Source organism: Microcaecilia unicolor, chromosome 3 (genome assembly GCF_901765095.1).
Source record: "Microcaecilia unicolor chromosome 3, aMicUni1.1, whole genome shotgun sequence".
Taxonomy (NCBI): domain Eukaryota; kingdom Metazoa; phylum Chordata; class Amphibia; order Gymnophiona; family Siphonopidae; genus Microcaecilia; species Microcaecilia unicolor.
In genome coordinates, this window is record NC_044033.1 from 2,478,447 (window position 1) to 2,505,680 (window position 27,234).

The following is a 27,234-nucleotide window of genomic DNA, read 5'->3' on the forward strand; positions in this document are numbered from 1 at the left end:
GTAGCTTTTACAGACTGCTTATGGGTCCATGACATGAGAAACCGGCCCTTCTCAACATTTTGGAGCTGCTACTTTTACATTTTCCCAGAGATGGTGACATTCGTCAAACTAAAACCGTCAACAGCTTTGACCAACTGAAGGGGCTATTGTGGCTACCTGAAAAAGTCAGATGTACTGATAACCTGGGTCGGCTGTTCTTGGCGATACAAGAGAGTCAGCTATATTAGCAGCAGAAGGACTTTGATATCTTTCAAGGCTGAAAAGATCGGCTGTTTGACCAAGTTGGAAGAGGCAGTTATCTGACCAGTCTGGAGTACTCCGCTGTCTTGCCAAGGTGGAAGTCGTCCATTCTGTTACCAAAGATGATTGTCGCTTTTTTTTTCCCCAAAGCTAAAACGGTCAGCTGTTTTCTCAGGCTGAATGGGTCAGCTGTTTTATCTCTCTTAGTTTTCAGCTCCATTTTAGCTCACTCTTACCTCATTTACTTTGGGACTATCTGCTGTGTTCTGTTCTAATATATAAACTGTGCTTCATCTTCCAGTTTCCACTGGTTTCCTCTCTGAAGCTATCAGTGATAATTTACCAGGGAGTGGTTTGTTTGTTTTTTTCTGGTTTTCCTGAGGATCTTTGAATTCTGAGGCCATACACTGTGCTTCATCTTGGGGATCCTTCTGGTATTAACATTTCAGACCTTCAGCTGCTCTACAGTCACAGTAGTTTTTTCCTTCCAGTTGCTTTTTGCACAGAGCACTGGGAATCTCTTTACCATATTATGTTTTTCTCTCATTTATTTACTATTTATTTTTAAAGAAAGGCAGATGACAGACAACTCTGATGGGTATGCTTTTCATTTCTTTTTGCAGCAGTTTCTTCTTTTAGTTTCTATAGAAAGCATATCTGGCAACTCAGTAGGGCCTGGCGGAGTTTGCTGTCAGTCTCCATTGAGGCCACTTTGTCACATCTTTCTTGCAACTTTCTGGGCATAGCAACTCTTTAATGCAATGATCTTCTGCTCCACTGGCTCGGCTCTACCTTTGTAGCATTTTACTTGTTCATCGGGTAAATCTCTCTTTTCCTCAGCGACCCTCCAGACCGGTCAAGACGCGTGGGTTATGTCCTCCTAGGTTATGTCCTCCTACCAGCAGAGGGAGACTGAGAAAACACTAAGCTTTTGAAGCCTGTATATATAACCTGTGCAGAACCTCCACTAGCCAGTATTTTCTCAGTCTCAGCAGAGGTAGCAGTTGACAGCCTGTGCAGTCTCCAATAATCTGGTGAGGTAGTTTGTCATTGGGTCGTAGGATTTTTTCCTTCCAAACTTTATTCTGTTGCAGTACCCTGTACGTGTGTGTAAAAAAAAAAAAGTGCTTTGGGGCCCTGGGTCTGGTGGGGCCCAGTTTTTTCCCCCTGGGGTGTTACACCTATGTTTGGGTCCCTCCCCCTGTGCTGCTCTCTATTTCTGTTTGCTTGGCAGCTTTGTGCCTCGGCTGCTTTCTCAGTATTGTAGCCTTGAGTGCCTTACAATTTCCAGATGCCAGAATTAGAGTACTGTGCCTTTAAGGTCAGTTATTCTATTTCGTTTTGCTTGGCAGCTTTGTGCCTCGGCTGCTTTCTCAGTATTGTAGCCTTGAGTGCCTTACAATTTCCAGATGCCAGAATTAGAGTACTGTGCCTTTAAGGTCAGTTATTCTATTTCGTTTTGCTTGGCAGCTTTGTGCCTCGGCTGCTTTCTCAGTATTGTAGCCTTGAGTGCCTTACAATTTCCAGCTGCCAGAGTTGGAGTACTGTGCCTTTAAGGGCATTTATTTCTTTATTTTCAGCGGACCGAACGGGGGTTTAGATTCCTTGCTGGAACGAGGGAGCAGCGCTTTCTTCAGTGCTTTTGCAGTGTGAGTGAGATTTTGGTTTGGCGCGTTTGCTGAACAGCTTTTCCCGTCCCTCATGGTTTATGGCGGCCCAGCTCCTCCGATGTCGCGCGTGCTCGTGGCGAGGGGTAGAGGCACCGGGCGCTCAGTGTAGCTTTGCGGTGCACCTATAAAAGTGGCTGTGGCTCCCCCCGACTTGACCGCGGAGGGATCGATGGTGTCGGGAGTCTCCGGGTCAGCGGGAGCGTAGGCAGGGCCGCTGTCAGCGGGAACAGTTTCGGCGGGAACAGCCGCCATCTTGAGTCCGACGCGGCCCGTGGAGCCAGCTGTTTTTGGGCCTGCGGCCTCCGTTTTTGGCACAAAAGGGCCTAATGACGGTCCAGGAATGGTGGGCTTTCCTCCAGATTTTGTCTGGACGCGGTATCAGGCCTGGAGATCGGGACCCCCCTCCCCCCCCCCCCCAATTGGAAGAGGGGGCTGTTTTCTGCTTGGCTGAGAGACCACGGTTAGAGTGGTCAGAGGACAGGCAATGTTTTTCTCCTGTAGCTGCAGAAGCTGCGCTTAGTGATCTGGGGGAGTCAGATGGAATTGACGGCTCTCAGGAGCAGGATTGTTGGATTCCTGGAGAGGATCCTTCAGTAGTGCGGATTTTCCATAAAGATGAGCTGTCAGAACTCATAGATCAGGTGTCGTCCACCCTTCAGTTTGGTCCTGAGGTGGCTTTGGGGGAAACTGTCCAGGATCCGTTGGTGAAGGGCATTCAGCGTCAGGCGTGATCCTTCCCTATGAACAAGGATCTCCGGGAGATGATTTGTCAGGAATGGGATTTGCCGTGTAAGGTGGCAAAGGCAATGGCGAGGCTTTATCCCCTCCCTCAGGACGATAGGGATTCCTTTAAGGCTCCCATGGTAGATGCAGTAGTGACGGCAGTAATTATAGCTACGGCTATCCTGGTTGATGGAGGAACGGCCCTCCGTGATCCTCAGGATAGAAGGTTGGGATCTTTTCTCAAGCGTAGTTTTGTTTTGTCGGCTCTAGCCCTGCAGGCCTTGGTTTGTGGGGGTCTGGTAGCTCGGGCATGTTTTCGTTGGGCCGAGAAGCTCCTGGATGATTCGGTAGATGTTGCTTCATCCTTTTTGTCTGAGGCTTTTATGATTTGTTGCGTACTTCAGACAAAAAAAAAAAAAAATATGGCTATGGTTGTGGGTCTCTGCCACTTAAGGGAGCTATGCTCTTTGGAGAAGATTTGGACAAGTTAGTGTGAGGTCTTAGTGATACCAAGGTTCTATGGCTTCCAGATTTTCGGTTCAAGGCAGGGGCCAGAACTAGTTCCTCTCGGGGACGGTTTAGGGAGGCTCAGCGGTATAGGCCGGGCAGATCGAGTGGGACCTACCCCTAGCTGTCTGTTCGTCTGTCCAATTTAGATTGTAAGCTCTGTTGAGCAGGGACTGTCTTTTCATGTTAATTTGTACAGCGCTGCGTAAGTCTAGTAGCGCTATAGAAATGTTTAATAGTAGTAGTAGTAGGACCTCTAGGGGTCGGTTTTTCCAGCGCACACAGTTCTTTCGTGAGAGTCGTCGCGGTGGGCGTGGCTTTTCCGCGGGAGGTTAGTATTCAGGCCGCAATTCCCAATGAAGGTGTGGCGGCTTAGGCTCTGTTGCATGTTGGGGCTCGGCTGAGTCTGTTTTACCAGAGCTGGGCCCAAATCAGGTCAGATCAGTGCGTTCTCAAGGTGTTTCGAGGCGGATATGCGCTGTAATTCGAAAGCTGTTCTCCCGAAGTGTTTCTGGAATCCCTCTGTCGGTCTTGGAGCAAGAGGGCAGCAGTGAGGGACACTCTGCGGTGGCTGCTCGCGTTGGGAGCCGTGGTTCCTGTTCCTTCAGATCAGCACCGCTCAGGGTGCTATTTGATCTATTTTGTGGCCCACAAGAGAGAGGACACTTTTCGTCCCATTTTAGATCTCAAAAGGGTCAATGCGGCACTCAAGGTGCCCTCTTTCCGAATGGAGACGTTGCGGTCGGTCACTGGTGCGGTCTGGAAAGGAGAGTTTCTCACTTCCCTGGATTTGACGGAAGCTTATCTTCACTTTCCTTCGTGCGGCCTTTTGGTTCCAAGTTACAGGGGCCGATTCGTCGGTTCCTTGCAGAGAAGGCGCCGACGGCCCATACTTATCGTCAGGTCCTGGGCCTGATGGCGGCGACCATAGAGGTAGTTCCGTGGGCCAGGGCGCACATGCGTCAGGTACAGTCAGCTCGGCTCAGTCGTTGGTCCCCTCTGTCGCAGGACTTGGAGAGGTGTTGTCCGCTGTCGGTGGCCCCTCGTCTCAGTCTCCGATGGTGGCTCAACCCGCGCAATTTGGGAGTCCCCACAGGGGCTGGTAATGGTCATGGATGCCAGTCTGCAAGGTTGGGGGGCCACATTGTCTCAGTCAGGTAGCTCAAGGCCGGTGGTCTCGGGCAGAAGCAGAGTGGTCCATCAAACCGGCTGGAACTCGGGCCATTCGGGTGGCGCTCCAGGCCTTGCCGTCGGTGGTTCGCCACAAGGCAGTCCGAGTGCTCTGCGACAACGCCATGGCAGTAGCGTATGTCAACCGTCAAGGGGGGACGAAGAGCCTTGGCGGCGCAGTTGAACTCATCTTCAGGCTCTCTTGGCAGCGCATGTGGCCGGGGTAGGTCACATAGATGCAGATTATCTCAGCAGGCACACTCTAGATCCCAGAGAGTGGTCTTTTCTTCGGTCAGTGTTCCAGCGAGTTGTGTCGGTCTGGGGACTTTCGGTGATAGATCTTAGGGCAACGGCTCGCTATGCGCAAGTTCAGAGATTTTTTTTTTTTTTTTTTTTTTTTCAGTCGCTGAAGAGACCCTCGAGCGGAGGGAATCGACGCTCTTCTGTTGCCTTGGCCTCGGGAGTGGCTGTATGTGTTTCCTCCGTGGCTGTTAGTCGGTCAAGTAATATAGCGCATCGAACATCACTCCGGTCGGGTGATTCTGGTGGCTCCGGATTGGCAGCGTCGACCATGGTACGGAGACCTGGTGCGGTTGGCAGGGGCGGCGGCCCTGCCTTTGTTGGGATCAGTTCTGTGTCAAGGCCCGATAATCAAGCCGGATCCGGCTCGGTTTTCGCTTACGGCTTGGCTCTTGAGCGGCACAAGTTGAAGAAGAAGGGGCTTTCGTCCAGTGGCTTTGCTACGATGTTGAGTTGCCGTAGACGATCCACTTCCTTGGCGTAGGTCCGGGTTTGGAGAATCTTTGAGCACTTGTGTGAAGACCATCGAGTTCGGCCGTTTCGCTCTTCGGTGGTGGAAGTTTTGGAATTTTTGCATGATGGTGTTGATAGGGGTCTGGCCTTGTCTACACTGAAGGTTCAGGTGGCAGCTTTGTCATGTTTTCGTGGGAAGCTTCAGTGAAAGTCCTTCGCTTCTGTGCCTCAGGTAGTGCGTTTTTTGAAGGGTGTTAAGTTGCTGCGTCCGCCTCAGTGACGGATGGTGCCTCCGTGGGATTTGAAGCTAGTTTTGAATGCTTTGATCAGGCCTCCGTTTGGGCCTCTGGTATCGGCATCTTGTAAGGATTTATCTTTAAAGATGGTCTTGTTGGTGGCGATTACTTCAGCACGGAGGGTTTCAGAGCTTCAGGCTTTGTCTTGTAGGGAACCATTTTTGTCCTTTCTGAGGGAAGGTTTCGTTGCGGACGGTGCTTTCCTTTTTTGCCCAAGGTGGTTTCCGAGTTCCATGTTAATCAGGTCATCTCTCTGCCAGTGTTCAGTGATATGGCTGGAGATTCGGAGCAACGTGGTATTGCCAAGCTGGATGTCAGGAGAGTTTTGAGTTGTTATCTCTCTGGAACTCAGGACTTCAGAGCCTCTGACCGTTTGTTCGTTCTTCATGGTGGCCCAAAGAAGGGTGCAGCGGCTCCTAAGGTGACCATAGCACGGTGGTTGAAGGAGGCGGTTGCATCTGCTTACTTGGTGAAGGGTCCTGTGGTGCCTAGGGGCTGGTCTGCTCATTCCACTAGGGAAATGGCAGCCTCGTGGGCGGAGAATAGTATGATTTCTCCATTAGATATTTGTCGGGCTGCGGTTTGGTTTTCGTTGCATTCCTTTGTGAAGCATTATAGGATTCCTGTGCATGCGAAGGACGAGGTGCGCTTTGGGGCAGCAGTTTTGACCTCTGGCCTTAGTAGGTCCCTCCCATAAGTTAGTTACTGCTCTGGTACGTCCCACGCGTCTTGACCGGTCTGGAGGGTCGCTGAGGAAGGTGAAATTAGATCTTACCTGCTAATTTTCTTTCCTCTAGACCCTCCAGACCGGTCAAGAGCCCGCCCTGTCTGTATTGGAGGCCAGGAGGTGTGTTTGTTGGATAATTCTTGGCTGCTGTAGATTGTTGTTTCTCTAATTGCAGACTCTGTTTATTTCTGTTTTGTGATAGGAGTCTGGGACAGGTGAGGCTCTTCTTTGATAGTCCACCTGTAGAAGCCCAACTGTTTTATCAAAGGCAAAGGAACATGTTTCCGTAAGAGCAAGCGGAAGATGTTTCTTGTTTTTGCAGTTTACTGTGACCACGTACAGGGTTGCTAGTTGTTGTTAGTGTTTTTTGTTTCTCTGCTTTGTCAGGGTTATACTGGCTAGTGGAGGTTCTGCACAGGTTATATATACAGGCTTCAAAAGCTTAGTGTTTTCTCAGTCTCCCTCTGCTGGTAGGAGGACATAACCTAGGAGGACATAACCCACGCGTCTTGACCGGTCTGGAGGGTCTAGAGGAAAGAAAATTAGCAGGTAAGATCTAATTTCACCTTCTGTGCCCTTTTCCTCCACTGCCAACTCCAGACTGTTCCTTTTACCTTGCTGCACCATATGCCTGGAATAGACTTCCTGAATCAGTACATTAAGCTCCATCTTTGGCTGTGTTCACATCTTGGCTGAAAGTCCACCTTGTTTGAGCCCACCTTGTACCCAGCGCTTTCCCACTCATGGCAGGCTCAATGCGGCTTACATATTGTATACAGGTACTTATTTGTACCTGGGGCAATGGAGTTAAGTCCAGCACCCTAACCACTAGGACACTCCTCCACTGTTGCTACTATTCCACTAGCAACATTCCATGTAGAAGTTGGCCCTTGCAGATCACCAATGTGGCCGCGCAGGCTTCTGCTTCTGTGAGTCTGACTCACAGAAACTGAAGCCTGCGCAGCCTTCTACATGGAATGTTGCTAGTGGAATAGCAACATTCCATGTAGAATCTCCAATAGTAGCAACATTCCATGTAGAATCTCCAATAGAAGCAACATTCCATGTAGAATCTCCAATAGTAGCAACATTCCATGTAGAATCTCCAATAGTAGCAACATTCCATGTAGAATCTCCAATAGAAGCAACATTCCATGTAGAATCTCCAATAGTATCTTTTTTTTTTTTTTGTTACATTTGTACCCTGCGCTTTCCCACTCATGGCAGGCTCAATGTGGCTTACATGGGGCAATGGAGGGTTAAGTGACTTGCCCAGAGTCACAAGGAGCTGCCTGTGCCTGAAGTGGGAATCAAACTCAGTTCCTCAGTTCCCCAGGACCAAAGTCCACCACCCTAACCACTAGGCCACTCCACTCTTATTTCTCATGCTTGTCTTGATTAGATGTAACATCTGTTGAGCAGGGACTGTCTCTTACAGGTGTAGTGTACAGCACTGTGTACATCTAGTTGTGCTATAGAAATGATAAGTAGTAATAGTAGTTAGTAGTCTAACAAAGAATGCACATGACACTTGGTTCCTCATATCCCTTCTCGCTTTCAAGCAGAATATGGTTTTGTCTGTCAGAGCACATTCTGCAAGGTCCAAGAGGTTAATTCTGGGGTTACCAGTTTCATCCTCTGGTTCCATTCTTCTGAAGGATGTGGACTGAAGTCGATGCCCTGCCTGTTCTTGCACATTTTCTAAATTGACTAACAGTTGGGAATCTTGTAGCGGATTTGTCTCCCATCTCAGAAGATTTTTCTTTCCAGCTATGGTTTCGGCCCTTCAGTCTTTCCATCCAGAGAATGACGTTGAGCCAGTTTTTCTTCCCAACACTTTCTGCAGTACCTTAAGTGTTCAGATGAGGACACATACCTTTTTTTTTCCTTTTCCTTCAGGTCTGATGGTTGGCTAAAGGTAAACTTTTTTCACACTTGGGTTCTATTTATTATCTGTAATCAGGAGAATTTTTTCCATATACTGATTTTTCTCTCCCTTGCCTATCGTGGCTTCCGCATATGAGTTCTTTGATTCTTTTTGTCATTCTCTACTTATGAGTTACTGTGATATGTTCAGCCTTCCGATCTTTTTGAGGTACATCTGGGAGAATTAGAGTATATAGCACTAAATGATGAGATAGATATAATAGGCATCTCCAAGACTTGGGGGAAAGAGGGCAATCAATGGGACACTGTGTTAACAGTACAAATTGTATCGCAGTGATAGGATCAAATTTTTTTTTTTTTTTTTGGGGGGGGGGGGGGGAGGTTGCGCTATATGTTAGGAGAGGGAATTGAGTCAAATAAAATAAACATTCCACATGAATATATAACACCATGGAATCATTATGCATAGAAATTCCATGTGTGAAGGGAAGGAGTATTCTTGTGGGGCTGTACTACCAGCCGCCGGGACAGAATGAACAGATGGATGAAGAAATGTTTACAAAGATTAGGAAAGCTGGCAAATCGGGCAACACTATAATAAAGGGTCATTTCAATTACCCCAATATTGACTGGATAAATGTTACATCAGGGAGTGCCAGGGAGATAAAATTTATAGATGTAATAAACAACTGCTTCTTGGAGCAACTAGTCCAGGAACTGACGAGAGGGGGAGCCATTTTGGATCTGGTTTTGGTGGCTTGCAGGGCATAGTGCGAGAAGTGGTGGTGTTGGGTCCCCTGGGAAACAGTGATCATACGTGATCAAGTCTGAGCTACTATCTGGGATGAACCCGTAAAGGAAGTCTACTGTAGCTGCATTTAATTTTCGAAAGGGCGACTATAATAAAATGAGGAAAATGGTTAAAAAGAAGTTAAAAGGATTGGCTGCTAAGATTAGGACACTAAACATTGCTTTTGACTCGTAACCACTAGTATCCACTCGCCTCCACCTACCCTCCTTTCCTCTTTCCTCTACACATTAATTTATTTGTTTGCTTTATTTTTTGTCTATTAGATTGTAAGCTCTTTGAGCATGGACTGTCTTTCTTCTATGTTTGTGCAGCGCTGCGTACGCTTTGTAGCGCTATAGAAATGCTAAATAGTAGTAGTAGAAGAATAGTAAATCATCTGGACCGAATGGCATACATCGAAGGGTACTCAAAGAACGCAAGCATGAAATTGTTGATCTGCTGCTAGTAATATGTAACCTGTCATTAAAATCGTCCCCAGTGCCTGAAGATAGGAAGGTGGCCAATGTGTGACACTGATTTTTAAAAAGGGTTCCAGGGGTGATCCGGGAAATTACAGGTGGATAAGCCTGATGTCAGTGCCGGGCACAGTAGTGGAAACTATTATAAAGAATAAAATTACGTAACACGTAGACAAACATGCTTTAATGGGACAGATTCAGCATGGGTTCAACCGAGGAAAGTCTTGCCTCACCAATTTGCTTCATTTCTTTGAAGATGTGGATAAAGGTGAGCCAGTTGATGTAGTGTATCTAGATTTTCAGAAAGCTTTTGATAAAGTTCCTCACGAGAAACTCCAAAGAAAATTAAAGAGTCCTGGGATAGGAGGCAAGGGTCATTTACCCTAGATTTGAGACTGAGTGAGTGCACCGAGTTCTGGGCCCACCTGGATGTGTTGGTATATTAAGGTTCCTAGGAAAGGAGTGAGTATTATAAATTGCAGTGAAATTTGGGCACAGTGCCTGTCAAAAAAAGTCATAAAATTGAACTCTCTGAGGATAAGTTCGTAAGTATTGCCATACTGGGACAGACCAAAGGTCCATCAAGCCCAGCATCTTGTTTCCAACAATGGCCAATCCAGGTCATAAGTACCTGGCAAGATCCCAAAACAGTACAATATATTTTATGCTGCTTATTCTAGAAATAAGCAGTGGATTTTCCCCAAGTCCATTTTTATAATGGCTTATGGACTTTTCTTTTAGGAAGCTATCCATACCTTTTTTAGACCCCACTAATCTAACTGCATTTACTACATTCTCTGGCAACGAATTCCAGAGTTTAATTACAAGTTGAATGAAGAAAGATTTTCTTCGATTAATTTTAAATTTACTACTTTGTAGCTTCATCGCATGCCCCTTAGTCCCAGTGTTTTTATTTTTTTGAAAGCATAAAAGCGATTTACGACTACCCGTTCCACTCCACACATTATTTTATAGACCTCTATCTCCCCTCAGCCGCCTTTTCTCCAAGCTGAAGAGCCCTAGCCACTTTAGCCTTTCCTCATAGGGAAGCCGTCCCATCCCCTTTATCATTTTTGTCGCCCTTCTCTGTACCTTTTCTAGTTCCACTATATCTCATGTACGCCACTATGTATTAGAAGGGTAACTCTCTGAGGGAGGGCCCTGTTTACTAAGACACGCCAGTGTTTTTAGCATGCACCTAAAATTAGTGCACCCTAAATGCTAGAGGCATTCCATATATACTAAGCAGCGCCCTTAGTGACATTTGCTTTGGAATATGAAAGGGATTTTGTTTTGAAATTGTATTTCCATCATCTTAATGATGTTTTTAGGTTCTAATACACATACATTTCCTGATTTGTCGCAGGTGACACAGAAGCATAAGAAAAGAAATCTTGGCCCTTAGGCCTAGAGTTCTGCCTTTAGGTGCCACTTTTATGTTGGGAGTTATATTGGATTCAACTATGTTTTGAGAAACAAATTAATATGCTTAGCAGAAGGTTCTATTTTAAGCTCGGACAGCTTCGAGTAGTAGGATCCACTTTAATAAAAGAGGATTTTAGATAGGTTGCTCAGGCTGTGTTATTGCCTCTGTTGGATTATTGTAATTCTCTCTATTCTGGTATCTCGGGAAAGCAGCTGAATCGGTTACAGTTAGTTCAGAATACTGCTATTTGCATGATTTGCGATCTCAGACATTTGGATAGTGTTTCTCTAATCTATCAAGATTTTCATTGGCTCAGTGCATTGAGTTCAAGAACAGATTTTGCAGGTGGCTCTCAAAGTGAGCCCTATTGACTGGGAGGGCGCATGTGATGAGGCCTTCGTGGATCTATTCGCAGTAACCCTACACAAATGACATGAATTCCGCAAAGTCACTCACATCCTCACAGTGAACAACGTCCGCTATAAACAGATGTTTCTGTTTGGACTCTTGTTCACGATGGGAAATGTTCTCCATAAAGTAACATCCTCGTGAAGCCCAAAACATTTTGCGGGAAGCTAATATCCTCCAAGACATGGGTGATTAGGATACAGCAGTGCTGACAGTGAATTGCATGACAGGTACTGGGCAGTGATAGCATTGCCAGAAACAGAAAGGGAGACAACCGCAAAGACAGTTGGAAGAAATGCTTGCTCTGTCCTCATCTTCACTGGGCCAAATAACAGTTGTCACCTTGCATGGTGCTTCCTTCATATCTCTTGTACTCTGCAAATTGTCCAGAGATGAGAGAGGTCCACACATGTTTGCTCATCTGGTTAGTATTATATATTTGTTGCATTTATACCCCGCTTTGTCCCGCTCGGTAGCAGGTTCAGTGTGGCTTACATAGTGTGGATTACAAAGTATCACAGAAAGAACCAGTCTTCCAGATTTCCTAAGGTCTTCCTGCAATATTTCACAGTCCATACGTTTTTTTAACAACCTTGAATAGTTTTGTATCATCTGCAGATTTGATCACCTCACTCGTCGTCCCGATTTCCATATCATTTATAAATGTGTTAAATAGCACTGGTCCCAGTACAGATCCCTAGGGCACTCCACTGTTCACTCTCCTCCGTTCAGAGAAATGGCCATTTAACCCTACCCTCTGTTTTCTGTGCAATAACCAATTCCTAATCCACACCAGAACCTTGCTATCCCATGACACACTAATTTTCTCAGGAGTTTCTCATGAGGAACTTTATCAAAAGCTTTCTGAAAATCTAGATACACTACATCAATCGGTTCACCTTTATCTATATGTTTCATGGGATAGGGTCCCGTTATTTAGGGATCTATTTTAGACCATATGAACCACAAAGACATCTGTTTGCTAGTGACTTAGGGAACTTGGCTCTACCATTGGCCAAGGACTTTAGATTATTACGGATTTAAGTATTGTGTTTTTCAGGGGCAGTATCAGGATTATGGAATAACTTCCAGACGCTTTCTCAGGATTAGCTAAGTATTATGCAAAAAAAAAAAAAAACAACTGCAAACAACCATATTTCAAGCTGCTTCCTAAGTATTAGGCAGCAGCATGAAATATGGTTGGTTGCAGTTTTTTTTCCAATGTTGTGCCTTATTTGTGACAAAGGCTTGATATACCACATATCACATAAGAGTTCTGCTAAGTGGTTTACAAAAATCATAACATAACAAAGAGAAAAGGGAAGAGAAAAAAGGAGAGCGGGAGGAGGAGAGGTGAAGAAGGGGTGAGGTCTTTCAATCGGTGGAGTAGCAGACAGGAGAAAGAATCTAAGATTGATTGTGTGTTGAAATAACCAAGTTTTGATTTTTACTGTAAGCTGTGTAAAAGAGAATTCAGTTCTAATGTCAAGCATTTGGTTTATTGTTTCTGTTGTGGGGGAGGGTTTGGGTAGGAGTGGTTGTATGGGTTTTCTGACTGAAAGTGGCAGGTTATAGTTTCCCTATATTAAATTAAAGTGGTAATGCTGGAAAAAAATCACAATTTTTGAGTTTTTCTTTTTTTTTTCAAGTTAAAAACATGTAATTTCAAACAAAAATACATATAAAATGTATATAAAAATAAATATATTTGTGTGTATAAACATGTTGCGTAATTGCTGTAGAGTTTTCTAACGCTTGCTGCAATAACATAGGCTTAGTATAGAATAATTCATGTCTTTGTTTTTTGAGCTGTCGGAGCTGAATGAGGAATCCCTGATCCAGTTGTCAATGCCTGTAGAGCTGGCACAGAAACTACTGCGATTCTTGGACCAGCACTGCCAGTGCTTTACCTTGACTGATCTGCACAGCTCCCATATCTATGCCAGATACATGAGCAAAGGAGGCCCTGAACAGGATTGCCTGAATGGGGTCATGACTACGTCAGAGTATGCTGGGCTGGTAAACTCTGTTTCTGGAGCTGTAGCACCCAAGAAACCAAAGAAAGAGCTGCACGATGCTGATGACATCCCATTATCACCTCCTACTGCAGAGAAAACAGACATGGAGCTGTTCCATGATCTCCTTAAAACAGAGGGACTTCAGCTTCCAGAAGTGGCGGAGGAAACAACCAAAGGTAAATTTATTTATTTATGTATTGCACTTGTATCCCACATTTTCCCACCTATTTGCAGGCTCAATGTGACTTACAAAGACCTGTTATGGCATAGCCATTCCAGGTTAACAGATACAATTGGTGTTACAAAAAGACCACGGATGACAAAAAAGATCTAAGCATACAGTTATAGAGAGATGACTTTCAGAATGAGGGTCGAGTGGTGAAGTGTTATAATTGGGCTGTGGATTCTCGTGGTAGGCCTTATTGAAGAGAGCGGTTTTCAGAGATTTGCGAAAGTTAGTTATTTCGTTAATTGTTTTCAAGTTATTTGGTAGTGCATTCCAGAGCTGCTTGCTCATGTAGGAAAAGCTGGTTGCATGTGTTAGTTTGTATTTTAAACCTTTACAGCTAGGGAAGTGTAAATTGAGAAATGTACGAGCTGATCTTTTAGCATTTCTGGGAGGGAGGTCCACGAGGTTTAGCATGTAGATCGGGGCATCGCCGTGAATGATTTTATGAACAATCGTGCAGATCTTGAACGCGGTACGTTCTTTAAGTGGGAGCCAGTGAAGTTTCTCTCTTAGGGGTTTTGCACTTTCATATTTTGTTTTTCCAAATATGAGTCTGGCTGCTGTATTCTGGGCTGTTTGAAGTTTCTTGATAGTCTGTTCTTTGCAACCAGCGTAGAGTGCATTGCAGTAGTCCAAGTGACTTAGCACCATTGACTGTACCAGGTTGCGAAAAATGGATCTCGGGAAGAAAGGTTTTACTCTTTTAAGTTTCCACATGGAATGGAACATTTTCTTAGTTGTATTCTTCATGTGGTTGTCGAGTGTGAGGTTTCGGTCCAGGGTGACTCCAAGAAGTTTGTGTATTTGAGACGGGGATGGAAACATTTGGTGGTGGTATGGTAGTGAATTCATTTGTATTGTGTTGTGAGGTGAGTATAAGACGTGTTTTTTCTGCGTTAAGTTTTAGCTGGAATGCATCCGCCCAGGAGTGCATGATTTGGAAGCTTTGGTTGATCTCATTGGTGATTTCCTTTAGATCATGTTTGAACGGGATATAGATCGTGACGTCATCTGCATATATGTAAGGATTGAGGTTTTGGCTAGTAGTTTGGCTAAGGGTATCATCATTAAGTTGAAGAGGGTTGGTGAGAGGGGGAATCCTTGGGGGACTCCACAGTCAGGTGTCCATGGGGCTGATATGTTCGCGTTCGTTATTACTTGGTATGATCTTGTGGTCAGGAATCCTCTAAACCAGTTAAGAACGTTACCTCCAACTCCAAAGTATTCTAGGATATGTAGTAATATTCCATGGTTGACCATGTCGAAGGCACTGGACATGGCAAATTGTAGGAGAAGTATGTTATTGCCAGTTGCAATTGTTTGTTTAAATTTATTCATTAAAGTCACTAGTACTGTTTCTGTGCTGTGGTTCGACCGAAATCCTGATTGAGACTCGTGAAGAATTGAGCATTTATTTAGGTAGTTAGTGAGTTGTTTCGTCACTACGCCTTAAATAAGTTTGGTTATCAGTGGGATAGATGCTACTGGGCGATAGTTGGTTAAGTCACTTGTACTTTTCCTTACGTCTTTAGGTAAAGGAGTAAGTAGAATTCTTCCTTTGGGAAGAGGCCATTTTGTAGCATGAAGTTCAGGTGCCTCGTGAGGTCTGGTTTGAGTTGTTGGGGGGCTAATCTTATAAGGTTAGTAGGGCAGATGTCTAGTTTACAATGCGACTTGGCATATCTTCCAAGCAATTGGGAGATGTTGTCGATTGAGAGCGTGTCGGTCTACTGGATATTCCACAGGTATTGGGTCTAAGCACTCAAGGAGGTTTGCATAATCAGTTGTGTTGATAGGTATCGTGAGTCGTAGCTTTATAATTTTCTCTTTGAAGTAGTTCGCAAGATTGGTTGCTGATGGGGTGTCTATGTTGTTAGAAGTAACTGGTGTAGTATTTAGTAGTTTATTTACGAGTTGGAAGTGTTTATGTGTATCCTTGTAGTTTGGTCCGATTATATTTTTATAGTATGATCTTTTAGTTTGTCTAGTGGTGTATTTATATTTTCTTTGTAGTTGCTTCCAATCGTTGAGTGTAGAGTCGTCTTTTTTCTTATTCCATGCTCGTTCTGGTTTGAAGTGGTGCTATATTGTCTAATATGATTTTGCATCTGTTGTCCCATTCAAGAAGAAATAGGGGTGAGTCTGTTGGTGCTGTCCATTCGTTGTTGTAGAATTGTTGCCAAAATGTTAGCGGGTCAATTTTGCCTCTCGTAGTGTAGGTTTGTTGTACTTGTTTACGTTGTGAATCTTTTGTTCGCCAGTGAAGGGAAAGGTTTGTTTTGTAATGATCGGACCATGGTATAGCTGTCTATTTTGTATCTATTAGTGCAAGGTTTAGTTCTGATGAGATTTTGTATGTAATGATATCTAGTGTGTGTCCTTTAATATGGGTGGGTTGCATATTTGGCCAGTGTATCCCCCATTATTGGAGGAAGTCCTTGTATTCACATATGTGTTAGTTTAGAATCCTCAAGGTGAAGGTTGATGTCCCCTGCTATGAGAAGGTTTTGGGTGGACACACATGTGTTCGATATGAAATCCATAGAATGCGTTTGGCAGTCTTGCCAATTGCCTGGTTGCCTATAAAACAGGATAAGGTCCAGATGGTCACGTAGGGTTGGGTAGTTGATTCTGACTGAAGCTACTTCAAGTTGGGGAAGTATGGACTCGGCTGTTGTTGTGATGGTGAATTGTGATCTATAGATTATAGCTATGCCTCCGCCTCTTTTTCCGTTCCTTGTCCAGTGGATAATTTTGTACCCTGGAGGGCATCTCTGCAGAACTCTGGTCTTCAAGACAAGAAGACTATTTCATATTTTAGGTCAAGAGGTTCCTTAATCTTTTTATCCTTTGCTGAACAAGAGAACAATGTTTGGTTGATGATATTCTGATTAGCCTTCCCACACTGAACCTGTTATTTGAATGTCTCAACCTGTATTTTTATTTATTTATTGCATTTGTATCCCACATTTTCCCACCTTTTTGCGGGTTCAGTGTGGCTTACAATATGAGTTAAATCTTGGAAATACAATTTGTTACAGATTGGTTATGGATTACATTTTGTATAATTATGCGAAACATTTGGAGTGTCCTTGGGAGTGTAACAATGGAGCACAAACATTGAAACATTGGGAGGAGACAATGGGAGCTTAGAGGGCGATAAGAAGGCATTCTTATTGGCTGATTCAGTTGTTTCTGAATATGTGAGTTATGACTGGCTAGATTTTTCTCCTGAAATATAAAGATAATGGTCTATAAAAAGCAGGTTTTCTGGTGGACAGAATTTTGGGCTTAGTGTTTGAAGGAGGTGACAAGAAAGTAAATCTTTACAGTAGGAGATGGGTGAGTTGTATGAGTAGTGGGGATTGGGAGAAGTAATGGAAGGTGGGTGGATCATAGGGATTGGGTTATGTAACAAAATTGTGAGGTTAAAGAAGGATCAGATCATGGGCTCTGAAGTAGCCAGCAATGGACTGAGCAGTTGTGATAAAATATATTGAAAGAATAAATGTAAGGATTTATTGTAGATTAGTTAATGGATGGTATGAAGAAAGAATGAGGAGTTATACATTGTATTCCAACCAGTTATCGTCCTTTCTGTTTTCTGCTACCTTCAATACATCGGCATATAAATTCCTGTGCTTCTTTGAAGATCAGTTACTCAACCTTTTTAACCTTTCTACCATTCGGCTGTAGATTCTTATGTTCATTGATGTTGGTGTTAGTTTATAGTTTTTGTGCTTAGATGAGAAATCTACAATTTTCTTCTTCTTTTGTAGCTTATGCTGTATGTTAGTACTGTCAGTAAAACTGGTCCAGTCATCTTAGATTCTACTGTAGCTCTTAGGCCGTATCAAAGAAATGATTCTCCGAGGACAAGCAGAATGGAAAAATTAGGGCTTACCTGATAAATTTCTTGCCTTTAGTCGCAGCAGATGAATCCCAGAACTGATGGGTTGTATCCGTCCACCAGCAGGTGGAGATAGAGAACACTGAAAGAAGGCAGTGACCCAGAGAGCCCAGGTCCTTCCCTCTTTAGTATATCACACATTCCAAAGCAGAGAAAAGCACACAGAATCCAAACTTTACTCACAACAAAAACACTCACTGAAACCCAGTGAATCAACTGTAACGCAAAAAACATGAAACTGTTCTGCTTTTTAGCTCCTGAACCAAATATACACAGCATGAAACTGGGGATGGACCCTGGATTCATCTGCTGCGACTAAAGGAAAGAAAATAATCAGATAAGCCCTAATTTTTCCTTCCTTAGCTTCAGCCGCAGATGAATCCAGGAACTGGTGGGATGTACCCAAGCAATCCCTAAACTGGGTGGGAAGCCGCAGCTCCTCGAGAGGACCGCCGTCCCAAAACTAGCATCATTACGGGCTGCCACATCGAACCTATGCTTCACAAACAAGAGATGAGAAGCCCAAGTAGCCGCCCGGCCGATTTCCAAGACTGAAAAGAAAGTAGTTTCTGCCCAGGAAGAGGTCTGCACCCGCGTGGAATGCGCCTTCAAAACTTCTGAGAGAGACTTTCTGGCCAGAATATAAGCAGAGATAATTGCTTCCCTAAGCCAGTGAGGAATGTTGGCCTTGGAAGCCGGAAAATCTCTCTGCGGATCCGCCAAAAGGACGGAAAGGTGATCTGAACACCGAAACTCGTTCGACATCTGCAAATACTGCAACAGTACATGCCTAACATCCAAACAACGCAGTTGCCGGAAGGAGTCCGGCCAATCCTCCCACCGGAAAGAAGGAAGAAACCGAGGCTGGTTGATATGAAACGACGAAACCACCTTAGGCAGGAACGAAGGAACCGTCCGTATGGTAACTCCAGACTCCGAAAACTGCAAAAAAGGATCTCAACATGAGAGAGCCTGAAGCTCGGACACTCTACGCACAGACGCCATGGCTACCAAAACCACCGTCTTGAGAGTAAGATCTTTAGGAGAGACTTGCCGATTAGGTTCAAATGGCGCCAACTGCAAGGCCCGCAGTACCAGCCCCAAGCTCCAGGAAGGGCACGGGCAATGCAACGGAGGATGAAGGTGCAAGGGCCCCCCCCCCCCCCCCGGCAAAAACTGGCCCACATCCGGATAAGCTGCCAACGATGAACCTGCCACATGTCCCCGAAAACACGCTAGCGCTGCCACTTGAACCCACAGGGAATTGTAAGCGAGACCTTTCTTCAATACCTCCTACAGGAAGGCCAGCATTTTGGGATAAGGTTGCCTGAAAGGCCGACCAAGAATGGACTGCGCACCACGCTCAAAAGTCTGCCACACTCGTGCATAAGCTGTAGTCATAGACTGCTTACGAGTGCACAGCAAAGTTGCAATGACCGTCAGAATATCCCTTCTTCCTCAATTTTGCCCTCTCAAGAGCCAGGTCGTAAGACCAAAGCAGCAAGGATCCTCCATAACCACCGGCCCTTGATGCAGGAGGTTTGGCAGCGAAGGAAGACGGAAGGGAGACTCTACTAGCATTTGTATCAAATCCGCATACCATGGCCATCGCGGCCAGTCCGGCGCTATCAAAACCACCCAACCTGGGTGGCGTCGAATTCGATGAAGAACCCATCCGATCAAGGGGTATGGAGGAAACACATAGAGAAGCGGGGACAATGGCCACTGTTGTGCTAGGGCGTCCAACCCTGGAGAGCTGGACTCCCTTCATCTACTGAAGAACTGTTCCACCTTGGCATTCTTGCTGGATGCCATGAGATCGATCCGAGGAGTTCCCCACTTGAGGCAAATCTGCTGAAACACTTCCATTGCCAGTTCCCATTCTGCTGAATCTAGAGAATGGCGACTGAGAAAATCAGCCTGTACATTGCTTACCCCGGCAATGTGTGCCGCCAACACGAACAGAAGATGTCGCTCTGCCCAAGACAGAATGGCTGCCGCCTCTGCAGCCAAGTGTCGGTTTTGAGTGCCGCCCTGATGGTTGATGTAGGCCACCGCTGTCATATTGTCTGACAGCACTCACACAGCGCGTCCCTCCAGAATTGTGTGGAATGCCAGAAAGGCTTGCTGAATGGCCCTCAACTCCAAACGGTTGATGGACCAACTCGACTCCAGCACTGTCCAAAGACCCTGAGCACAGTGGTGCAGGTAGTGCACCCCCCCAACCCGAAAGACTGGCATCGGTGGTCACCAGAATCCATTGTGATGTACTAAAGAGGGAAGGACCTGGGCTCTCTGGGTCACTGCCTTCTTTCAGTGTTCTCTATCTCCACCTGCTGGTAGAAGGATACAACCCACCAGTTCCGGGATTCATCTGCTGCTGAAGCTAAGGAAGTGATATTCTGACTGTTGGATGACGTCACCAGTGGAGCCCCAATACAGAGACACTCCCCGACATTCTGTTTCTAGAAGCTTTTAGAAGCATCCTACTATGCGTGCACTTTTTTTTGTTCCCACCCGCCATCATCCAGGCAGTCATGTCTTTTCCACAGAGCAGAAAGGCCACGTCTTGGTGATCTCCCCACAGCTCGCTTGATTCTCCCATCATGGTTATTGTGTTTTTCCTCACCAACTGTTGTATAAGTTCTCATGTGGGGACAGTGCCTTTTTTCCCCCTTAGTGTTCTAGTTAGTTTTTTCTGGCAGTTTTAAGTTTTCTTTTTGCTTCAGTTCACTTTGCTAGCTTAGGCCTTGAGTGTCCTGGTTGGGGTTCAATTTTTGTCAAGATTGAGATGTTTGATTTTGCCTCAGCCATGTCCCCAAAAAACTCCCAGTAGTCTTAATATGCTCCAGGACCATGTCCCTCACAAACACCCATAGCTGGTATCCAGAGTGTCTGGGGCCTGATCATTGTTCTCCTTTTTGTAAACCCTGTGTCCAGATGTCCAAGAGAAGGGCTAGACTCTTCAGACTAGGGTTCACTTTAGTTCAGTTGAAGCTTATCACTGTAGAGAGAGGGTAAGTCCTTTGTTTGCTTCATGAGGGACTTGATGTTACTTAATTTCCTTATTAACCCCTCCCCCCACACACACACACACACTCACAGTGTCATGGGATTATTATTAACATTTGTATAGCGCTACCAGAGGCACGCAGCGCTGAACACCTGAAACAAAGAGACAGTCCCTGCTCAAAAGAGCTTACAATCTAAATAATACAGACAGATAAGACAGTTACGGGTGAGGGAAGTAGTGGGTGAGAAGGAAGGAAGGAAGGGACAAGGGGAGGGCAATTGAGTATTGGCTAGGAGCTAAAAGCAGCAGTGAAAAGGTGGGTTTTCAGCATAGATTTGAAAACAGGTAGAGATGGAGCTAGACGTCTAGGTCCGGGAAGTTTATTCCAGGCATAAGGTGCCGCGAGAGAAAAGGAGCGAAGCCTGGAGTTAGCAGTGGAGGAGAAGGGGGACGACAAGAGAGATTTGTCCAGTGAACGGACAAATACTCAATACTGATCTCAATACTGTTTTCATCCAACTGATGAAAGCTCCCTTTGAGCCACTTGACACCTGTCATCTGATGTACCTGACCTATAAGATCCTGCTTTTAGTGATGGTCACTTCAGCACACAGGGTTAGTGAGCTCGAGGCTCTAGTAGGTGATCTACCTTACACAAGATTTTATCACAATAAAGTAGTTCTGCATACGCACCCCTGATTCCTTCCTAAGGTAGTATCGGAGTTCCATCTTAACTAGTCAATTGTTCGGGGATTCCAAGATGGCCGCCGAATAGGACGGACGCGTTTTCTCTCGTCTCTCTCTTACCTGAAAATTTTTGAAATGCCGAAGAGAAGGGGAAGGGCTGCAGCGACTGCCTCCCAGCAGACGAGGAATCTACCCCCTCCAGGCTCGATTGAGCCTTTTTTGCAGAGGGCCGCAGGCATGGCAACACCGTCGATGGGCAGCCCGCCTGTCCATTCACTAGATGGAGATAGTGCTTTGAACACTGGGCTGGAAGTTTCATTGAGCCCCGACGGTAGAGACCCGCCTCCACAACCAATCGGAAGCAGTTCACCGACGATGTCGTACCCGACCGCGAAGACCGGAGAGTCATGTAGCGGAGGGGAACGGGAGGCAATTCAATCCTCGTCGGTAGGTTTGGGAAGTTTGTTTTTCCCTACCTTAACTGCCTCCGTAGAAAGAAGAACTGATGAGGAGACGGCAGGAACAAAGGGAAATGTAAGTCAAATACACACTGGAATAGAAGAGTTTTTTCCTTTTAAAAAACCTACTGAAGTAACCTTAGACAATCTTTGGCAACTAATTGTGGACCTTGGTAAGGCTTTAAGCCCACAGATGAAAAAGATCTCAGAAGAAGTTGCCTTAATAGATGGGAAACTTAAGGAAGTAGAAATTAAATTCAACTCTGTGGCTTCACAAACTGAAAAACTTGAAAAAGAAATACATCAAATACAAACAGTGCAAACAACTACTGTTAAAGATTTGACAAACCTAAGGAGAAAATCTGAGTTTCTTGAAAATAGTCTCAAAAATAACAATCTACGCTTTATTAATTTTCCTGTGCAACCTCTAATTTCTCCGAGGGAAATGTTAAGGAATTATTTTAAAGAAGTTCTTGAAATTAATGAAGAACATTTTCCTCCTATTTCCCAGGTTTTCTACATTTTGACTAAAAAAGTGGAACAACATTTAAATACTCAGGCAATAGATGTCTCTGCATTGTTAGAAAGTTCAGATAGTGAAATTCCAACTGCCTCTACTTTGCTTGCCACGGTTGCGTTGACCTCAGACAAGTCATGGATATTAAAAAAATTCTTTCAAAAGAAAGAGAAAACCTTTAGAGGATTACAAACACGGATATTCCCTGACTTGTCGAGAGACACGCAAAAGCGCAGGCAGAAGTTCTTGCAGTTAAAACAGGAGACGCTCCAATTAGGAGCAACGTTTTATTTAAAATATCCATGTAAATGTTTGGTTAATTATTTGAATGTTAAATATGTGTATTTTGACCCTTCCCAATTATGTTCCTTTTTAACATCTAAGAGAGCTCTTTAAGTGTAATATATACCAAGCCTGAAATGCTGAAATCTTATTTTTTCATTAATAATATATTTGAAATGTTTAATTTCTTTTCCTTATATCTCCAGATTATCTGTATCTTGGAATCCTTAGTTGAGGACTTTTAAGCATCCAAAAGGAGATTATTTTTCCTATTTATTTGTGAAGCAAATTTCTGTAAATTTGAAATTTTTTTGGCTGCTTTTTTCTGTCAAGTTAAATTTACTTGTGAATTATTGAAATAATAATAAATATATAATTAAAAAAAAAAACAAAAAACTAGTCAATTGTTCTGCCAACATTTTCCCCAAGGCCACATTTATTTATTTATTTATTTATTTGGATTTATTTACCACCTTTTTGAAGGAATTCACTCAAGGCGGTGTACAGTAAGAATAGATCGAGCATGAACAATAGGCATTTACAGCAGTCAAAATATTCAAATAACAATACAAAGTTTGGCATAGTATACTACTTACAATGTCAACGCAATACGTAATAGAACATTATAATTGATAGTGAAGGGTAAAGTGCCACATGCCAATCCTGGTGAAAAGCACACTGCACGCTTTGGTCTTCTATCCGGAGTGGACTAAAGCCCATAGACAGTCCACCTAGGTTTTTGTTTCTTTAGACCCCAACTGGATGGGGACTCCCATTGGTAAATGCACGCTATCTAATTGGCTAGCGGACTACATCTCCTTCGCTAATGCCTAAATTGGACTGACTTTGGAAGGTCATATCATGGTTCATAATGTTAAAACCATAGTAGCATTGGTAGCCCACCTGAGATCAGCTTCTGTAGAGGAGATTTCAGAGCCGCAACGTGGTCCTCACTTCTTTAGGCCTTGCCTGTTGCAAGATATATCTTCCGCCTAATAATAAATAGGTATACGTCTTTGAAATCTGGTTTATCTAGTTACTGTATTCATGAATGTACAAAATGTTCACTGGTGTGTATTGTAAAATTGTGATTGCTGTTGAATGCATTAAGTGTTTATTAATTGATTTTAATAATTTAATTTGGTTTGTATGCTGCCAATGGATGAGTTGCTGAATTGTAAGATAACCTTTGCATTGATTTGTGCTAATGCTAATATTTTTATATAAACGGGATATTAATGAAGTGCACTGATTTTTGCACAGTGTTCTCTGGTATGAAGGGAACGAGCAATTCGCTGGTGAAATTCGTGGATCTAGTAAGAACTTCCAGCTCAGATGTCGGGCTACAATTAGCTGGGCTCGGAGTAATCATCAGATTCTTGGAGGCTGTGCAAGGTTATGAACTACGCCTCATCAAAACAGATAGTGGACTCCCTGCCAGGTCTGTACCAATTCTACAAACTTCAAACTCTAGTCACATACAGCTGTGAACCTTTTGGCTGCTGTTGTCGAATGTGTGAAGGAGCTTTTTAGGACGGGAATAATAAAGCAGGTGAAGAATGATGTGACTTAGCGACTGTAAAAAGTTGTGTCATTAATTTGTTGTTGATGTTCTTAGAGATAAAGTGGTAAAAATGCTGGTGGAGCTCCTGACCAGTCAGTTGAAGGAGAAGATGCTGGTGGTGATGACTTTGCGTGCAGTTTACATTCTGATGTCCAGGTATAATTGGAGGGTTCTCTTTGCCACTGAGGGAGGTGTGCGAGCAGTGCTGGCCTGCATGCAGGAGTACTCCATGTCCATGCTGCTTCAACAGGCAGGCCTGGCGGTAAGTCTGCTTATACATGTGGCAGTGAGTGTTGAGGTAAATGCACAGATTGCTGTTTTGGGGTTCAGAAACACTGTGAAGATCTGTAGATATGTGTGACAGTACAGCTCCAGGTCTTACCTCTCTTTCTTCCTTTTCTGCTCTTAGAGTGTGTTGGGGCTGTTGGGTTAAAATCTATTATGCACCTGTCTGATGGAAATTTGTGCTCTGGACAGTCATGTACAGAAACTTTTGTTTTCTAACTTTAAATATGTTTTATTGGCATTTCAATAACTGTGTATACAAAAGTAATCCAAAGCAAAAGCATGATCAACTTGTAATGCATGACATCATCATACACAACAGTTCTTGGTTTCCTTTTTTAAAAAAGGAAAGAAAAAAAAGAAACCTCATAGCTTACCTAAGTTTTCAGACAAGAAGCCTTGGTTCTTGCACCCCCTGGTTCTGTTAGGTAAGGTCCCTCCTTCCAACAAAGTCCACCCCATCCCCATTGCCTAATCCTTCTTTTTCCTTCCCGTCCTTTTAACTTCGGTCTCTCTCGGTCCATGAAAATTCTAAAGGGTTGTATGCATAGACACAACTGGAGCCTCAACACAATATAGTAACAATGTTAATCACAAATGCAGCTTATTCAAAATAAGGCTCTGAATTCTCGGAGCAGTGACTGAACATAAGTATTCCATATCACCAAAAATCTCTTGCTGCAGTTGTGGGAAGCTAAAGCGGCAAATCTTACCCTCATCACGAGAGTGTATATTTGGATCCTTAATTGCCGAAAGACGGGGTATCGATTTGCACCATTATTGAAGAATAAATTTCTTCCCCACTAGGGCAGCCTTTCAAACAAATAACTTATGGCCCTTTCCCTAAATTTATTTATTTTTATTTATTTATGTTACATTTGTACCCCGCGCTTTCCCACTCATGGCAGGCTCAGTGCGGCAGGCAATGGAGGGTTAAGTGACTTGCCCAGAGTCACAAGGAGCTGCTTGTGCCGGGAATCGAACTCAGTTCCTCAGTTCCCCAGGACCAAAGTCCACCACCCTAACCACTAAGGCCACTCCTCCTTCCCAATTCCCCTCCACTAGCCCAGCATATGGTTTAGATAACTGGTGACTCCCCCCCCCCCCCCCCCCCTAGAAGTTTTTGATTTTAGGACAGTCCCAAAGGGCATGAAATAATATGTGATATTGCTCCTCACATATCTCACATACTGAAGACTCCACTAGCTTTGCTTTGTGTGCCTGTTTTTGGGAGAAGTAGGTTCTGTGGAGTATCTTGTATTGACATTCCCTTGGTTCAGCATAATGCACCATTGATGGGATTTCTTTATCCAATTTCACCATATTGAATGACCTCAAGGAGTGTCACACTTCCTATGAGCTATGTAATAGTCTATAATCTTTGGAGATACTTAAATAGCCTTGAAGTAGAAACTCTGTGATCTGGGTCTGTAAATAACAAATCTCTCAATTTGTTCCCAATAGGAAGCTGGAAATTTTGAAAACCTTGCGAGTTAATATAATAGTAAGCTTAATGATTTCCCTTGCCATCTGGCAAATGTTACTAAAGATCCTTATAGGACCTCAGTATTCTATCCTCATGTAGAAAATGCTCTACTAGAGTAAAACCCACTCCCTCCCAATAGGAAAAACATTCTCCAAACCAGGGCTGAAGGCAGATAGGAAGGTGATTAGTAATTCCCAGGTTACCTCCTTACATCCCAGTTAGCTTTATCCAGGTGTCATGCAGCGGCCGCAATATGCAACTCTGCTTCAGTGCAGTTGGCAACAGTTTATACTGTGCATGCAGAAGGTAGTTAAAATGCCAAGGTACCATGTATTCCTGCTCCTTCACCTACAGTATAATCCTAAAACTGCATTTAAGCCAATCCTTTAGATGATGTATTGTACTGTTTTGGGATCTTGCCAGGTACATGAATCCTGGATTGACCACTGTTGGAAATAGGATGCTGGGCGTGATGGACATTCGGTCTGTCCCAGTACGGCAGTACTTATGTTCTTATGTTCTTAAACTTGATTGTATTTTTTTTAAATGTGCAGATACTTTATAGAGAGAGGAAAGAAGTGACAGGGAAATTGATTCTGTGCTAAGGGTTGATTCATATAGTGTCTTGGTCAACCTTTGACACAATGGTTATCTTTCTCTCACATCAGGTGCTGAAGGTGTTAACTAGAGTTGGAAACATTGAGCTGCATGGCAGCGGCAGGCCATATGCTCTCAACCATTCAGATACCCAAATGATACAGGAGATTTTTGCCAGCATTGGCTCGGCCAGTAACAAGGGATCAGATAACCTTCTCTGTACTATCCCAGCAGCCACTGCGAAAATGCTGAGCACAACTGGGTAAGGACAGCCATGTAATGTATAAAGCTTGTGCTGTGTTAACTCCTTACTATTGTTGCCTGTGCTTCTGTGTAACCTGTGCAAACATGGTATTAATTCAGTTATTCCTTAGCTTCCATACCAGACCAGTCTAGAACATGTGGATTATGTCTGTCAACCAGCATATGGAGACAGTGAAACAAAGTAGTTCTGCATGATTTACCCCTCAAGGTTACTGTGCAGTCCTAGAATTCTCAGCATTGCTTGCGGTCTCTCTCACACGAATGAATGACAGGCTAACCATGCAGCTTATGGATTAGTTAAAGTGGCTTCTGAACCATTTTGGCTGGTGCTCTTTATCCCCTCCCCTTCTCCCTCAGCTTTCTCTATATTACCGTGAATGAGACTTTAATCCACAGAGCTGAGATTTGACATGAGCAGGGAGAAGCTTGTTACTGTTGATAGCAATTTAATAATGCAACAGGGCTATGCCTCAGAAATCCCTTGGTGGTCATGCCTACCAGAATGTTGATGGTGGAAAAACTGCCATGAGAACTTGCATGCTTCCTGCACCTATACATTATGTATCCTCAAACTGTCCTTGCATCAGGATATCTCCTGTTCACATATGGGGCAGTTTGGCTTGACACTATATCAAATGTTCACTCTCCCTTCCCTCCTTCTTTCTCTCATTTCTAGTGCATAAGAGATTCATAGCTCCTCCTGGAAGGTGGCTGCTTTCCCTCCTTGAGGCCACAGGTTTAGACTGGTTTGTTCATCATAGCTTTTATCACTGACAGAGTGTTTTGTGGGGAAATAGAGAGGTTTCGCCCTGCAGATATGTACTGGCAGTTCAGAGTGTCCACTGGTG

The 27,234-nt window shown here is 44.2% G+C and overlaps 1 protein-coding gene across 1 annotated transcript in view; it reads left to right on the top strand.

Annotated features, from left to right (window-relative positions):
* Positions 1-27,234, top strand: part of CUL9 (cullin 9) — a 308,998-nt gene that overhangs the window by 50,559 nt on the left and 231,205 nt on the right. The window contains exons 7-10 of the mRNA XM_030195702.1: positions 12,886-13,270; positions 23,454-23,631; positions 23,809-24,016; positions 26,194-26,384. Of these exons, the coding sequence (XP_030051562.1) occupies positions 12,886-13,270; positions 23,454-23,631; positions 23,809-24,016; positions 26,194-26,384 (962 nt within the window). The remainder of the gene's footprint in view (positions 1-12,885; positions 13,271-23,453; positions 23,632-23,808; positions 24,017-26,193; positions 26,385-27,234) is intronic.